The 15,854-nt window shown below is 43.4% G+C and overlaps 1 protein-coding gene across 1 annotated transcript in view; it reads right to left on the bottom strand.

The window, feature by feature from the left end:
• LOC143930579 (guanylate cyclase 2G-like) overlaps positions 1–15,854 on the bottom strand; it is a 105,286-nt gene that overhangs the window by 71,474 nt on the left and 17,958 nt on the right. The window contains exons 5-7 of the mRNA XM_077455044.1: positions 11,757–11,901; positions 2,791–2,926; positions 246–349 (exon numbers count right to left, since the gene is read on the bottom strand). Of these exons, the coding sequence (XP_077311170.1) occupies positions 246–349; positions 2,791–2,926; positions 11,757–11,901 (385 nt within the window). The remainder of the gene's footprint in view (positions 1–245; positions 350–2,790; positions 2,927–11,756; positions 11,902–15,854) is intronic.

The raw sequence follows: 15,854 nt of genomic DNA, 5'->3' as shown, positions 1-15,854 counted from the left end.
GAAATACAGAAGTTAGACGAGCTTACAGTCTATGAGGGTATGAGGTTAACTACAGAAGGTAGAAGAGCCTACACTCTTTTGGAGTATAGGGGAAAATTCAGAAGGTGGAGGAACTTACAACTTATTAGGGCATAAGGTGAAATACAGAAGGTATAAGAGCTTACAATCTATTAGGGTATAAGTAGGGTGGACCATACTGTAAGTATATCAAAAATATTAGTGTGTAAAATTTCCAGCACACTTACCAATTATCGTTACCTTGCACAGCTCATTGGAGAAGCCGCAGTCTGGACGGTCTTTAGGGCGATTAGGTCCAGGCCAGCTGATGTATTGGAAGGCATCTGTAGGACTAGCACATCAAACAATTGATATAGAACCAGAGTCTGCAAACACCCACCTCCTCTCCAGCAAGCAACATTCGCTAGTGCTGACATGTTCTTCTTGGCTTCTTCAGGGTGTGAGGTCTTCAGCTATCTTCACTAGCCAGCATGAGATGACCTAACTCCTGCACATGCACACGGGAGTTAAAGCATTCCAGCACCTGGTAGATTCCAGAATTGTACATCGAGCTGCGGACGCAGCCCAATTAGCGTATTTTCCCTGGACACCAGGCAGTCCCCAAAGCTGTCTAGTAGAGTCCCTAAACTGTTCCCAAAGCTACGCCTATTTTTTTACATACAAACGGGTATCTGTCCCTACCTATCCACACACTGTGGGTACACCAAAATGGCACAACAGGGGCTATACTGTATATACTTAGGAAAACAACTGTGCTTAATGCTAAAATTAAATGAAATAAATTATACCAGGGTAATTAAGAAAATAAATAAATGTCACAAATAATCTATACAGATACTATTGTGCTGGGTATAAATATCAGTGTTAACCAATCTTCAACCAATGAAATCATCAGACCCCTCCAATTTATCAGAATATCAAAAATATGAAAAATAGGAAAGTAATAAACTAAATAACACCACATGTGAATCATTCATGATAAGTTAGTTGATAGTGGACTGATGGATGTATCATGAACAGGTCACAGGTCAAAAATTGAGCATGAATCTGCATGCTTACCCTCTAAGTATAAATTCCCTCTACTCCCAGTGCAAATCTACCCTCCTATAGCCCCTAAGCTCAAATCATCTTTCTCTCCAAATCCCCCCCCCCCCCAAAAATCACCCCTCCTAGACCAAATCCTTTACCCCAGGGATAGACAATTAGTGGACCTCCAGCTGTTGCAAAACTACAAGTCCCATCATGCCTCTGCCTCTGGGTGTCATGCTTGTGGCTGTCAGAGTCTTGCTATGCCTCATGGGACTTGTAGTTCTGCAACAGCTGGAGGTCCGCTAATTGCATATCCCTGCTCTACCCCCACAAATTTCCCCTCTAAGCACAAATCCTCTACCCCCACTCTGAACCCCCCCAGCACAAATTCTCCCCCCCCAATCCATCCATCCTAGCAGAACCCCCCAAATTTCCCCCCTAGTATAAATACCCCCCAATCACCCCTACTAGCACAGATCCCCTCCCCCACTAATCTGCATTCTTACCCCCTAAGCATAAACTCCCTTTCCTTTCAGTACAAATCTGCCCCCCATCCTCCAGCCTCCCCTCCAAGCCCAAATCCTCTTTCTTTCCAAATTCCACCTCCCCCCCCCCGCCCAACAAATAAATTAACCCTCCTAGCACATATTCTCTACCCCTCAAATTTCCCCTCCAAGCACAAATCCCCCCCCACTCCAAATCCCCTCTCTCAGCATAAATTCCCCTCAATCCCCCCTCCTAGCAGAACCCCCCCCCCCCAAAAAGTCCCCTCCTAACATAAATACCCCCCAATTATTTCCACCAGCACAAACTCCCCCTCCCAAAACAAAATTCCATCCCCCCTCTACCATATCACCTCTTTTAGCACAATCTCCCGCCTAGCACAACTCCTCTTCCCCAATTTCCCCTCCTAGTATAAATAACCCTCAATCATCCCTACTAGCACAACCCACCCGAAAAAATAAATTTCCCCTCCTAGCAAAAATTCCCTGACCGCTCTGCCATATCACCTCTTCTAGCAAGACACCTCCCAATTCCCCCCTACGAGAAAAAAATCTTCCTCAATCCAGCCCCCCAAAAACAAATCCCGCCAAATCAACATTCCTAGCACACACTCTTAATTTCCGCTCCTATAAAAAATTTTATCCCCTGCTACCCTCCAAATTCCTCAACCCAACAAAAATCCCCCACCTCCCTAATCTCCTTGAGGTGCCTCCCACCTCACATGATACCACAATGCCCAGGGCAGCTGCGCCTTTTGCCCACCATTTGTCCCAGCCCTGGGTTCATATGTGGTGTTATTTACTTTATTATTTTCCTATTTTTCATATATTCTGATAAGCTGGATGGGTCTGATGAGTAAATTGGTTGAAGATTGGTTAACACTTTATACATGGGGCTACATATAAACTCTCTGTCTCAAATCTCAGTTCTGTATCCTATTATGCAACTATGTTTCAAAAAAGGTAGAACAGGGTGGGACTTTAATTGTGCCTCAGAGGAGTATGACAAAAATAGGATACAGATACTTTGATTATAGAAAAATCTATACATTTTATTAAACTGCTATATTCAATTAGACACAGGCTCTCCCAAGATGGCCACCAGAGTCCATCACTGACGGCATATTGATGCTATGCCTGGCCCCCATCCCCAGACAGAACAAAAGAAAAGATATTGCCTTTTCAATTAAGGAACTAAAGACGGGTGGTGAAAAGTGAGAACTACATGCCTAACACTTACCTGATCACTTTGCGGTAACTGTCATACTGCAGAACCGGGACAAATTGAGACATATTGCCAACCGACTGCAGGTCATATACGGAGTAATCAATGAAACGCTGTCCCTTTTCATCAATGCTCAGCAGCCCAGTGACTCCTGTGGAGCAGAATTACTAACATAAATGCCATGTAAGTATAGTATAACAAGGGGCATGGTCTGACGCAGCATGGAGTAGGACGTGTATGATCTGAGCGCCGTCCATTACTCCTTTACTAATTACTCCTGCACTCTGCAATCTCCTTCATCCGCCTGGGAAATCCCCATGAAGACCCTGCACATACCTTGCCACAACTCCACAATCTTCTGACTGAACGGCGGCCTGAATGGAGAGGCACTCTGCTATGCGGGCTGCCACATCTAGGCTTCTGCCTACTCCCGGAGGTTCATGGCCATCTTGTTCCTCCCAGCCTTTCAGCCAGCACTGCATCCCGGCCTTGCTGCCTTCTGGATCGCTCCTCGCCAGGTACTGTGAGACACCCTATTCGCTCTCCCCTCCATTCAGCCTAAGCAGTGCCACTATTGAGTGCCGGCCTGCAGATGATCCCCAGCCCCCAACATGTGAGCGGTGGCCATCTTGCTACACCCCAGCGAGCCTCACTATGACTTCTCAGCCAGATTCCGGCCCCGCATTGCTACCGGAGCACCCAGCCTGTCAGAGCACTATTCCTGGCTCAGTGTCCAGAGAGCATCCAGCTCTGCCAGAGGCGAGTAGCTGTTGTGGCCTTATCCCTGGTGCCATATACGGTGGCCATTTTTCTACACCCTCTTTCAGCTCACCCCCTATACTAACACCAGCATCACCCAGCCTGTTACACCTGCTTCCTCTTAATACCAGCCATGGCTCAGACGAAACCTAAGTCAGATGCGGCTGCCAAACTGGACAAATATCACAGAAATGAGAAAGACAACCTGGAGGATGATGGCGGAACCGTGTCGGAGGGGAGAGAGATGGCAGGAGCAGATACGGAAAAGGTATTGGAGGTCATATCTGCGCTACAAGCCACCCTTATGACTAAAATTGAGGAGATGAAGGTGGATATCTCCCTGGTCCGACAGGACCTTCATAAGCTCAAGGAATGGCTAAGACCTCGAAGACCAGATTGGGGAGGTAGAGGACGCGATCCCACCATTATAGAATTCACCCGAACGCGTGCAGTACCATATCAATGAACTCTTTGCAAAACAAGACGACATGGAGAACAGGCTCTGTAGGTGCAACCTTCGCTTTATTGGTCTGCCAGAAGGGTCTGAGGGGAAAGACCCAACTACATTCCTAGAACAACTGCTGATCACAACGTATGGCAGAGAGGCCTTTTCAGCCACATTTGCTGTTAAAAGAGAGCACCACATGCCAGCCAGACAGCCGCCACAGGGTGCCCCTCCATGCACATTTATTGCTAAACTGCTGAATTACAAAGATCATGATGCAGCACTACACATGGCACGAGTGAAAGGCAACATACCCATTGGCAATGTCAAGGTGTCCATTTTCCCAGATTTTTTCCACTGAAGTAAAAAAACGCAGACAAAGTTTTACTGAAGCCAAAAGGCGCCTACTCTTCAAAAACCTTAAAGATTCAATGCTGTTCCCTGCATGCTTTCGCGTAGAAGATGATGACTGTGCCAGTTTCTTTGAAACTCCTAAAGACACCAACGCCTGGCTAGAAAGCCAAGAAACCAACAGGAAAGCACATGATTAACCTACAATATACAGCACACGGTTGTACAATGTAAACAGGGACCACAAGCCTCTTTCGCTCTGCACTTTTTTCAGCTACTGTAGACTTCCTACCGGGCCTCCATTTAAGTTTTTCCAGTTTGCCGTCCCCACTATTCCCCCCCCCCATCATCATCCACTGTTGAGATGAAAAGGTCTTATTTTTTATATCCATCACCTGAAACAATACATTATTCAGAGACCAACCCACCTAACCATTAAGGACATTCTAAACCAAAGCTACCTTGTCCGTGTACTCGCAAGTGTACCCAAAAAGCTATGGCCGGACTACACAAAATACTTAGGCTGAGGCTGCAAAAAGATTAAACATTCCCCTTTGAAAATGGAGAACTACTACTAGGAGTCACAGAAGTCTTGCAATATGCAAGACTTACTCGGTGAAGTTTCGCCCCCATTGCACTGCCAGAGAGACCTGGACCGTGGGTATAGATTCACCTTGAAATCTGCTTCCCCCCGATACCACACAAGCCTTACCACATTATGCCTTGCTAAGTTTGATTCCAGAGCAGTATTACTGCATCAACCTTTTTCACTCAGGGCCCAGATCCAGGTTTTCTTTATGTTACTGTTTTACTTGAATGAAGTGTTTGACCCACTTCATGTGCAATTTAATGTTTTGTTATGGGAACATGCCTACACCAGTTGGGGTCGGTGTTGGGCTGGGCGGGAGGGAAGGGGGATTGTTATATCAAAATCCGATGCAACCAATACAAATGCTATCATCATTTACAGAATGCGATGTTCAGTATATTTCTACATGCTTTACTATCTGGATGGCTTGCTTGCATATATATAGGGTGACGACCTCCTCGTGTACGACATTATGGTACTATATGACCATACTCCTCTGTTATTTACATCACACTATACCATGGGTTCTCTGAAATTCTTAACTTGTATGGTTAGAGGATTACGAGACAAGGTTAAACGCACAGCAGTCCTATCCTACATTAAAAAACAAAGGGCAGATATTATAGTCCTTGTTGAGATGCATATAGATGGCCACCTACAGTTTACCCTTAAACGCCCCTGGATTGGCTGGGCATATCATTCAGTCTATACCACACATGCAAGAGGGGTGTCATTGCTCATAACCAATTCCCTGCACTCTGAATTGTGTGACCTGGGCTCAAACCCACAAGGTTGCTATGTTTTTATTCATGCTAAAATATATGGTGAACAGTTTCTACTAATGGCTTATTATACACCACCTCCATTTTGCATGACAGTCTTGACGGAGGGACTCGACTTTATGGCACAGCATCCGACGATCCCAGCCATTTGGCTGGGAGACTTCAATGCCACCCTAAACCCCAACCTGGACAGAGTACAACAGCCTGCCTTAACTCCTAGGTCTTGTACATTCACCAGATTTCCAGATTGATATCATCCTTCAATCTGGCTGACTCGTGGAGGACCAAACACTTAAACATCAGAGTATGCTCATGCTTCTCTTCCACCAACAACAACACCATGTCCCGCGTAGACTTTATCCTCCTGTCACAGATACTAGTGCCTCACCTACTAGACACAGACTTTTGCCATAGACTCTTGTCGGATCATAGTCTGTACTGGATAACACTAGCTGTCACTATAGTTAAACCATCTAGGACATGGAGATTGAACTCTTTCTGGCTCTCATTATTACCAGATGATGGTCTGATGGACGATGAATGGAAAAGATTCTTTCAGGAAACCGCTCACTCTACGTCATTTGCTAATATATGGGACTCATTCAAACTCCATTTAAGGGCCACTCTGATATCTCAAATTAATAGACTTAAAACAACCACAGCTGAAAAGGCAGATAAGGTACTGGAGGAGCTTTCCCTCACAAAATGTCAGTATGAGACTGACCCAACTCCTGATAAAGCCTCCCACCTTTAACTGCACTCTAGAGTAGTTAACTAGCTGCAATATGAGATGTCTAGAAGAAATCTTTTCTTCTCTAAACAGAAACTCTTTAAACACGAGAGAGCGGGAAAGCTTTTAGCGTACATGGCTCACAGCAAGGACAGACCCCCCCAGTAATGATCTCCCTGTGGAACCTGTCAGGTGAGATGGTAACTGAACCTACAGCAGTAACCGCTATATTTCACAAGTTTTTTAGCTCCTTCCACACCACCACTACATCCAATGATCTAAAACCCATTGATTGCTTCTTAGAAGAACTCACCTTCCCACGACTGACCTCAACTCAGAGAGAAGCACTTGAGGCACCACTAACAACCAAGGAGATAGCAACAGCAATCGCCAGCTTCGCTAGATCCAAATCACCTGGGTCTGATGGACCACCTATCAAAATTCCATTCACAATACAGTCAGACTCTCCTACCTCAGCTGCTTACCCTTTACAATCACCTATTTGAGACTTTTACCTTACCATGATGGAGGCTGTTATAATGCTCTTCCCCAAACCGGGCAAGGATTTGGGTCTCCCTGAGTCTTACAGGCCCATCTCCCTGCTCCAGGTGGACATCAAAATATTGGCAAATATTTTGGCACTGCGCCTCAGTCTGGTCATACTAACCCTAGTGTATGAAGACCAAGCCGTGTTCATGCTGGGCAGGAGCACCTCATTCTGTCTTAGAAAATTAAACATGCAAGCCCATCACAATAATGTTGGAGAGAGGGTAGTGGCAACGCTTGACACAGCCAAGGTGTTCGACTTGGTAGAGTGGAACTACTTGTGGAAATGCCTGCCACAATATGGCTTTGGCCCTAAATTTCTTAGATGGATCCGCTTACTATACCAGGCCCGAGTACCCAGAATAACAGCTAACGGATGGCAGTTAGATACCTTTGAATTATCCAGAGGCACCAGACAGGGCTGCCCTCTATCTATCCCCCCTACTATATGCCTTGGCCACAGAACCTCTAGCAATATCTATCAGATGCAGCCCATACAGGGCTTACGCATAGACGATCTAGAAGAAAAAATAAGCATGTATGCCGATGACACACTACACCTAGCAAATTCAGGTCCCTCTCTAGCTGAAGACCTACGAACAATTGAACACTTTGGCTCATTTTCCGGACTCAGGATCAACTGGGAGAAGTCACAAATTCCCCCACTTGATCTTGCTCCCCAAACTGAACTACAGACCCAACTACCCCTACCCTAGAGTACATTTTCTGGAATTTACACAGCTTTTAATTTATGACTGCCTATCTCATTTCTTGAGGTGCTAAAATGGCAGGGAAGTACAAACCCCCCCCCCCCAAATGACCCCATTTTGGAAAGTAGACACCCCAAGGAAATTGCTGAGGAGCATGTTGAGCCCATTGAATATTTTTTTTTGTCCCAAGTGATTGAATAATGACAACAAAAAAAAAGTTTACAAAAAGTTTTCACTAAATGATACATTGCTCACACATGCCATCGTTATATGTGGAATTGCACCCCAAAATATATTCTGCTGCTTCTCCTGAGTACGGAAATATGTGGGACTTTTTGGGAGCCTAGCCACGTATGGGGCCCCGAAAACCAATCACTGCCTTCAGGATTTCTAAGGGTGCAAATTTTTGATTTCACTCCTCACAGTTTCGAAGGCCATAAAATGCCAAAATAGCACAAAACCCCCCCAAATGACCCCATTTTGGAAAGTAGACACCCCAAGCTATTTACTGAGAGGCATGTTGAGTCCATGGAATATTTTATATTTTGCCACAAGTTGCGGAAATATTACAAACTTTTTTTTTTTTTGCACAAATTTGTCACTAAATGATATATTGCTCACACATGCTATGAGCATATGTGAAATTACACCCCAAAATAAATTCTGCTGCTTCTCCTGAGTATGGGGATACCACATGTGGGGGCCTTTTTGGGAGCCTAGCCACGTACAGGACCCCAAAAACCAAGCACCGCCTTCAGGATTTAAATATAAAATGCTACCAAAAAAAAAAACTGTTAGCGATCGCAGGGATCAGGCCTGACTCTGCGAACGCTGCAGTTATGTGTTTAGTGTTTTGTAAGTGACAGTGATCCATCGATACTGCACTTGGGTGGGCTGGGCAGAGGGGCAAAACGCAGGTGCCAGCAGGTATCTGGGCTGATCCCGCTAACAATGCATTTTTTTGGAACCCTAAACTGCTGGGGACGCTAGTATAGATCTGATCAGATCAGATATTGATCTGTTCAGATACTATACCACTACGGGAGGTGCATGATTTGTGCGTGGGTGTTAGCGGTACTGGCACTAACCTAGCGCTGCCTGTGGCGACGCAGACCCTATCTGACCCTAAAACCTAATTGATATCACCCGCCGGGTGATCAGGGGGTTAAACCTTTATTGGGTAATAAATGGTGGGTGCCCTGATGCTATAAAAAGCAAACTAACTAAACAGTCACCCGTTACACTTATCCGGTGATCACTGGTGAAAGGGTTAACTAGGGGCAATCAGGGGGTTAAAACCTTTATTAGGTAGTATATGGGGGTCCCTGACGCTATATAAAAACCTGACGGGGAACCTAAATAACTAACTGGCTAACCAGCGTCACCAGTGACACTTATACGGTGATCGCTGGTGAAAGGGTTAACTCTAGGGGCAATCAGGGAGTTAAAACCTTTATTAGGTAGTATATGAGGGTACCTAACACTATAAAAACCTGGCGGTGAGCCTAAAAAAATAACTAGCTACCTAGCGACACCAGTGACACTAATGCAGCGATCAGAAAAACGATTGCTTAGTGACACTGGCAAAAAGGGGTGAAATGGTTACCTATGGGCAATCAGGGGGTTAAACCTTTATTAGGTAGTATATGGGGGTCCCTGACGCTATCTAAAAACCTGACGGGGAACATAAATAACTAACTGGCTAACCAGCGTCACCAGTGACACTTATACGGTGATCGCTGGTGAAAGGGTTAACCCTAGGGGCAATCAGGGGGTTAAAACCTTTATTAGGTAATATATGGGGGTACCTAACGCTATAAAAACCTGGCGGTTAACCTAAAAAATAACTAGCTAGCTAGTGGCACCAGTGACACTAATGCAGCCATCAGAAAAACGATTGCTTAGTGACACTGGCAAAAGGGAGTGAAAGGGTTAACTCCAGGGGCAATCAGGGGGTTAAACCTTTATTAGGGGGGGTAGGGGGCTACCCTGGACCTAACACTAACTGCCCTGACAGTTTTTACAGTCACAACTGACACTAAATGCAGTGATCAGTAAATAAATGATCACTGCAATCAGTGACACTGTGACTGGGAGGGGGGTGATCGGGGGGGTGATCAGGGGGTGACAGTGTGCCTATGTGTACCTACATGTCAGTGTAGTGTTGGTGCACTTACTATGTCTTCACTCCTCGCCGTCCGGTCAAAAAAACCGCCCCGAGGAGAGTGACATCACTTCCTCCTGCCTGTGTTTACACTACACAGGCAGGGGAAGATTTTCATTCACCAGGAACGATCGAGAGGGGATGGCCAGAAACCAACGGCCATCCCCTCATCCCGGATCGCTCCTGAAGCGAAAACGGGCCGCCGCAGCCAGCCGGAGGGGGTCCGAAAATTAAGTTACATTTTTGGGTGAAACACATCATGAGGGGGAGACTTCATGTCTGCTTATCAGGAAAAATAAAGTTACACCTGCATTGAACTTTAACCACTTGACCCCCGGAAGATTTACCCCCTTCATGACCAGGCCATTTTTTGCGATACAGTACTACGTTACTTTAACTGACAATTGCGCGGTCGTTGTACCCAAAAAGAATTGGCACATTTTTTTCCCACAAATTAAAGTTTTTAATTTTTGCACTATAAACAAAAAAAATCATCATTTAAAAAAAAAAAAAACGATTTTTTACATTCTGCAATGAGACACATCCAATAAAAAAATATAAAAATTTAAATTTCTTTAAATTTAGGCAAATATGTATTCTGCTACATATTTTTGGTAAAAGCAAAAAAAATAAAAAATCACAATAAGCGTATTGATTGGTTTACGCAAACGTTTTTGCATTTGCAAACTATGGTATATATACTGAGATTTTTATTTATTATTTTTTTATACTAGTAATGGCGACGATCAGTGACTTATAGCAGGTCTACAATATTGCGGCAAATAATCAGACACTAACTGACACTTCTGACACTTTGTGGGAACCAGTGACACTATTACAGTGATCAGTGCTAAAAATATGCACTTTCACTTTACTAATGATACTGTCTCAAAAGGTGTTAAAACGTTTAAGGCAAGAGATGGATTTTGTTCCCATACAGTAAAATCCATCCCTCCCCCCTGTCAGAAGTGAGATCTTCTTTGTTTACATAGGCAGATTTCAGTTTTGTGTGTATAACCAACAATCAGCGGGTGCCGGAGGACATTAAAGAGGAAGTAAACCCTGATGAGTTTACTTCCTCTTTCATTCCCTGCAAAGGCAAAGCATAATGGACTACTATGCACGATGTCACCGCTGTCCCCTGTAGTGCGGCGCATCCATCTTTTCGGTGGGGTCTCACAGCTCCGCCGCTGTCATTCGGCAGAGCCGCGATGACGTCACTCCCGCGCATGCGCACGGGAGCCGACACGCGCGGCAGCTCCGTTGTTGAAAATGCCGCGCTCAGTGCGCCTGCGCGCCGCTGTCTACGGCGCATGCGCCGTAGACAGTGGTGCCTGTCTTCGGCCAAATATCTCCTAAACCGTATAGGTTTAGGAGATATTTCTTGGACCTACAGGTAAGCCTTAATCTAGGCTTACCTGTAGGTCAAAGTGGTTTGTAAGGGTTTACAACCACTTTAAGTGCCTGGTACCCGCAGATCAGCATTCTGCTGTGAATGCTCACAGCAGAAGTGGCCTGCCGGCCTGTTCACACGCGCCCCTCTAGGCGGAAGGGCAGAATCACATATACAGTATATACGTGATTTTGCACAGTAAAAATGCTATGGGGCAGGCAGCATGTGGATGATGGTGTGCCACAGGCTTTTGCTCTGCTGCTTATACTTTTTATAAATAGACGTGTTTCACCCAAAAAACTGGGCTTATTTGTAGAGAAGAATCTCCTAGGTTACTTTGCATCAGCATGTCTGAAACAATAAAGTTACACCTGTATTAAATTATAATGGCATGCCGCTGGCTATTTCGCCTTTGAATTTACTGGTGGTTGGGCACTTGCTCGAATTCTGGCACACATTCTTTCAAGTGATTGACCCGATGTCATGGGTTTGTGAGCCGTCACTGTTCTCACCATAGAGCTGAGTGTGGTTGTATCCTCTCAGACTTTCCACCATTGACCTTCCATCCGTCATATCCCTCCCTTGCTTCAGATTTAGCTTCAATCCCAGCATATACATTAAGACCGAGTCATGAAGGTAAGCGGCATAGGGGCTCACCTACAAAGGGAGAACACATCAGATATGATCTTGTCAATGAAGATGAACAAAAAATGTATTTTTACATTTACCCCAAATTCTAGTGAAAAATAATGGATTTCAGTAAAATATGCCATTTTGGGCAATGCATTGGAGTTATTTTTTTTTTTATGTTTTTAAGATTACAATGGTGTTTTAACTGGCTACAGAAGTTCCTTTCATCTATCCTGGACCTGTTCTTGTGTCAAAAATGTCTCCTCATTAGCCTCATTATTATTATTGTTATTATTTTAAACAAACAGCAAACAACAATATTATTTGCTATATTTACAGTCACAAAAGTGAGTACACCCCTCACATTTTTGTAAATATTTTATTATATCTTTTCATGTGACAATACTGAAGAAATTACAGGATGACCCACCTCCCCCCCACCCCTTCAACCTCTGCAACAATGCTGGCAGCACGCATATGTCTATTTCCCAAAGACAACCTCTGTATATGACGCTGAGCACGTGCACTCAACTTCTTTGGTCGACCATGGCGAGGCCTGTTCTGAGTGGAACCTGTCCTGATAAACCGCTGTATGGTCTTGGCCACCGTGTTGCAGCTCAGTTTTAGGGTCTTAGCAATCTTCTTATAGCCTATGCCATCTTTATGTAGAGTAGAAATTCTTTTTTTCAGATCCTTAAAGAGTTCTTTGCCATGAGGTTCCAAGTTGAACTTCCAGTGACCAGTATGAGAGAGTGAGAGCGATAACTTCAATTTGAACGCACCTGCTCCCAATTCACACCTCAGACCTTGTAACATTAACGAGTCACATGACACCGGGGAGGGAAAATGGCTAATTGGGCCCAATTTGGACATTTTCACTTAGGGGTGTACTGACTTTTGTTGCCAGCAGTTTAGACATTAATGGCTGTGTGTTGAGTTATTTTGAGGGGACAGCAAATTTCCACTTATACAAGATGTACACTCACTACTTTACATTGTAGCAAAGTGTCATTTCTTCAGTGTTGTCACATGAAAAGATATAATAAAATATTTACAAAAATGTGAGGGGTGTACTTGTGAGATACTGTATATATTTTTAGTTATTACATTACAACGATTGTAAAGGTTCATTTTTTTTATTTTTTTAAATAACAAACATGTTATACTCACCTGCTCTGTGCAAGGGTCCTCTTCTGGGGTGCCCCGGCAGCGCTCCTGGCTCCTCCTCCACATTCCATGGGGACACTCATGTGGGCACGCTCCCAAGTCCTGCTGCTGCATCCATTGACACAGACAGCAGCAGACGGCCCCGCCCCGACTCCCGTGTCACTGGATTTGATTGGCAGCCAATGGTTCCTGCTGCTATCATCAATCTGTCCAGTGAGGGCCGGAGACAGCAGCTGAGCTACTGAGCTTATTCTCGTAGCTGGAAAGATCAGGTTCATGTAAGAAAAAGGGGACTCTGGGGGGGAGGGGGGGGCAGCTGCACCACAGAAGGTTTTTCACCTTTTGTGTGACCGTGGGTATGCAAGCTAAGCTTGAGCGGAATTTCTTTAGAAAAACCATCCAAGTTTTTTTAGACGTAAAATACGCTAGTGTGCATTAGTTTAAGGGTGTGCACACTTATACAACCATATTATTTTAGTTATTTAGGTGGAAGGTGGAAAAAGTTTGTAAATGATTTATCTGTCTCATTTTTTTACATTACAGAAACCTGACGTTTTAACAGGGGTGTGTAGACCTTTTATATCCACTGCATATATACAATTAATTTAAAAGTGACAGTACACAAATAACAATAACAAAAAAAATAACTGAAATTAACATTTAATTAAACTACATAACCTCACCACAAAAATAAAAAATAAAAACAATGTACATTTAAAAAAATAAAAAGTAAAATTTCATTTTGGTGACATCAGCAAAATCCATAATTTATAGGAAAGATTATTCTGCATAAACACCAATGACTCTCTACCAAGAGATATGTGGGCAAAAATCTCACCCTGCAATTCTGGATCATATCGATATAATACATGTATTGTGAGAGATCATTTCATTGTTGTAAGATAGAAATATAGGCAAGGGCAAAGATCATTCATTCGATAGAGAATAGATTAAAAGTTTCTCTGCAGCATATCAGTTTTTCTGCTTTCAGGATTGCTTTTGTAACATTTTTTACAATGCAGACAAAATGTAAAAAAATATATAATTTAGTGAGGAATAAAGGATGCAGGTTCTGCCTCCTGCTTTACTGTGCTACGCAATGGTTGTGCCTTACTTACTGTTTCTTCTAACAATACAAGTCTGCGAGTCACTCAGTCAGCCAACCCATTAAAACAAATGCATTTCTTCTGTGAGTGATATTCTATCTTAACAGCCAATGAATTAGACAAAATAATTCTGCTAAGCCACAGCGCTGAGAGCGCCCTCTAGTGCTGCGATTCTCAACTAGGGTTCCATCAAACCATGGGGTTCCTCCAGAGGTTAAGTATAAAAGAGAATATTCCTGCGCCTAATCAAAGAGTAATCTAATTGTTGCACCGCTGCACACACTGAAATGGGGTACTTGAACCCCAATTGGAGAAGACAAAAGGTAAAAAGGTAGTGGTGCGCGGTACTATGGTGAAGAATCTAGTTAAAACAGGTTTAATATATTCAATAGGTACTCAAAAGATTAGAAGATAAATGTAATATCGTCTCCACTACAGGTAATAAATGGAGCGTAGAAAAAGAAAAGACAATATATGTATATAAAAAATATATATATATGTATATATAGTGAGGGACCCTCACTCCTATGCGTAGTAGTATTTTGAGTGGTAGACAAATGGATAAGAAAAACAATTAATGATAAATAAGACTGGTGGTCCCAATGCGATTTTTTAGGTAGCAGAGATTTGAGTTGCATAAAGTGGCAGTGCTGAATATAAAGAAGGTCCGTGAAAATAACTACTACTGTATTTGTTTCAGTGACTAAAGTACTATACATAAAATAGTGGACGAAATAAAAAATATATAAAGTGAATCACCATGCGATTTGTTAAAAATGACGAAAAACGCATACAAAGTGCTAGTGCTGAACAATAAATAGATCTGAAAAGAAAATCTGCTAAGTCAAAGTATATGTGTAACAGTGTACAAAAGTAATCATTAGCTAGATAAGGCAAAAGATGTAAGTAATGCTTGCCTTGTGACTAAAGAAATCGCATATGGTGTTAAAGCCAAGGGAGGGTTAAGCAAAGTGACTCTGTGCGGGTGTCTTTATACCATAGACTTAAATATCGGTGCAGTGCACTAAATTGAATCATACAATCAAAGAAAATAAATCAAATTGTTAAATCAAAACAAAAACGCATAAACGATCCAAGTGTTGGTGAGAGGGAAACAACCCTCTGGGAATAATCCAAAACAGAAGGAAAAAAGGTGCACAGTGTTTGAAGCTATAAAAAATATAAAAAAAACAACAATGGAACAGTAATCCTAGTTAAAATTGTCCATTCAGCTGGTGCAACAACAAGTGGCGATTAGCCCAAAATCGCATGTAACAAGACAGTCGCCTGCGAAGCTGGTGCTTAAAATATATGTGCACTATAAGGTAGAGATTTAAACAGTGATAATGGTGATGGTGGATATCTCCCACGTGGTCCTGTGTAATCAGAATATGGGTGTCCCCTTACCTTACAGCTGTAAGGTAACAGCATATGGTATATGTATCCTCAGGGTTCCTGGTGGTCCTTATCCCTCGAGGTCCTATTCACGTGTCCCCGGGTCCTGGCGTCTCCTGCCTACTGTGCCGTATTGGGCTCTGTAAGTGGTCCCTCAGCGGTACTTCAGCGTGGGGGGGGGAATTGGTGGTATACCTCGGCGGTTTTATGCAAGGGGTTTAAACAGATAAGGAGGAAGGGAGCCCCATAGTATAGTATTTTTCAACAGTATTGAAATTTATTTATAAAAACAGCTTTGGTACTCACAAACAG

This window comes from Lithobates pipiens, unplaced genomic scaffold (assembly GCF_037356315.1).
Source record: "Lithobates pipiens isolate NorthernLeopardFrog02 unplaced genomic scaffold, aLitPip1_a1.2 Scaffold_25, whole genome shotgun sequence".
In the NCBI taxonomy this organism is placed as follows: Eukaryota; Metazoa; Chordata; class Amphibia; order Anura; family Ranidae; genus Lithobates; species Lithobates pipiens.
Note: the sequence above shows the minus strand (reverse complement) of the source record. Positions and strands in the feature narration are given on the sequence as shown.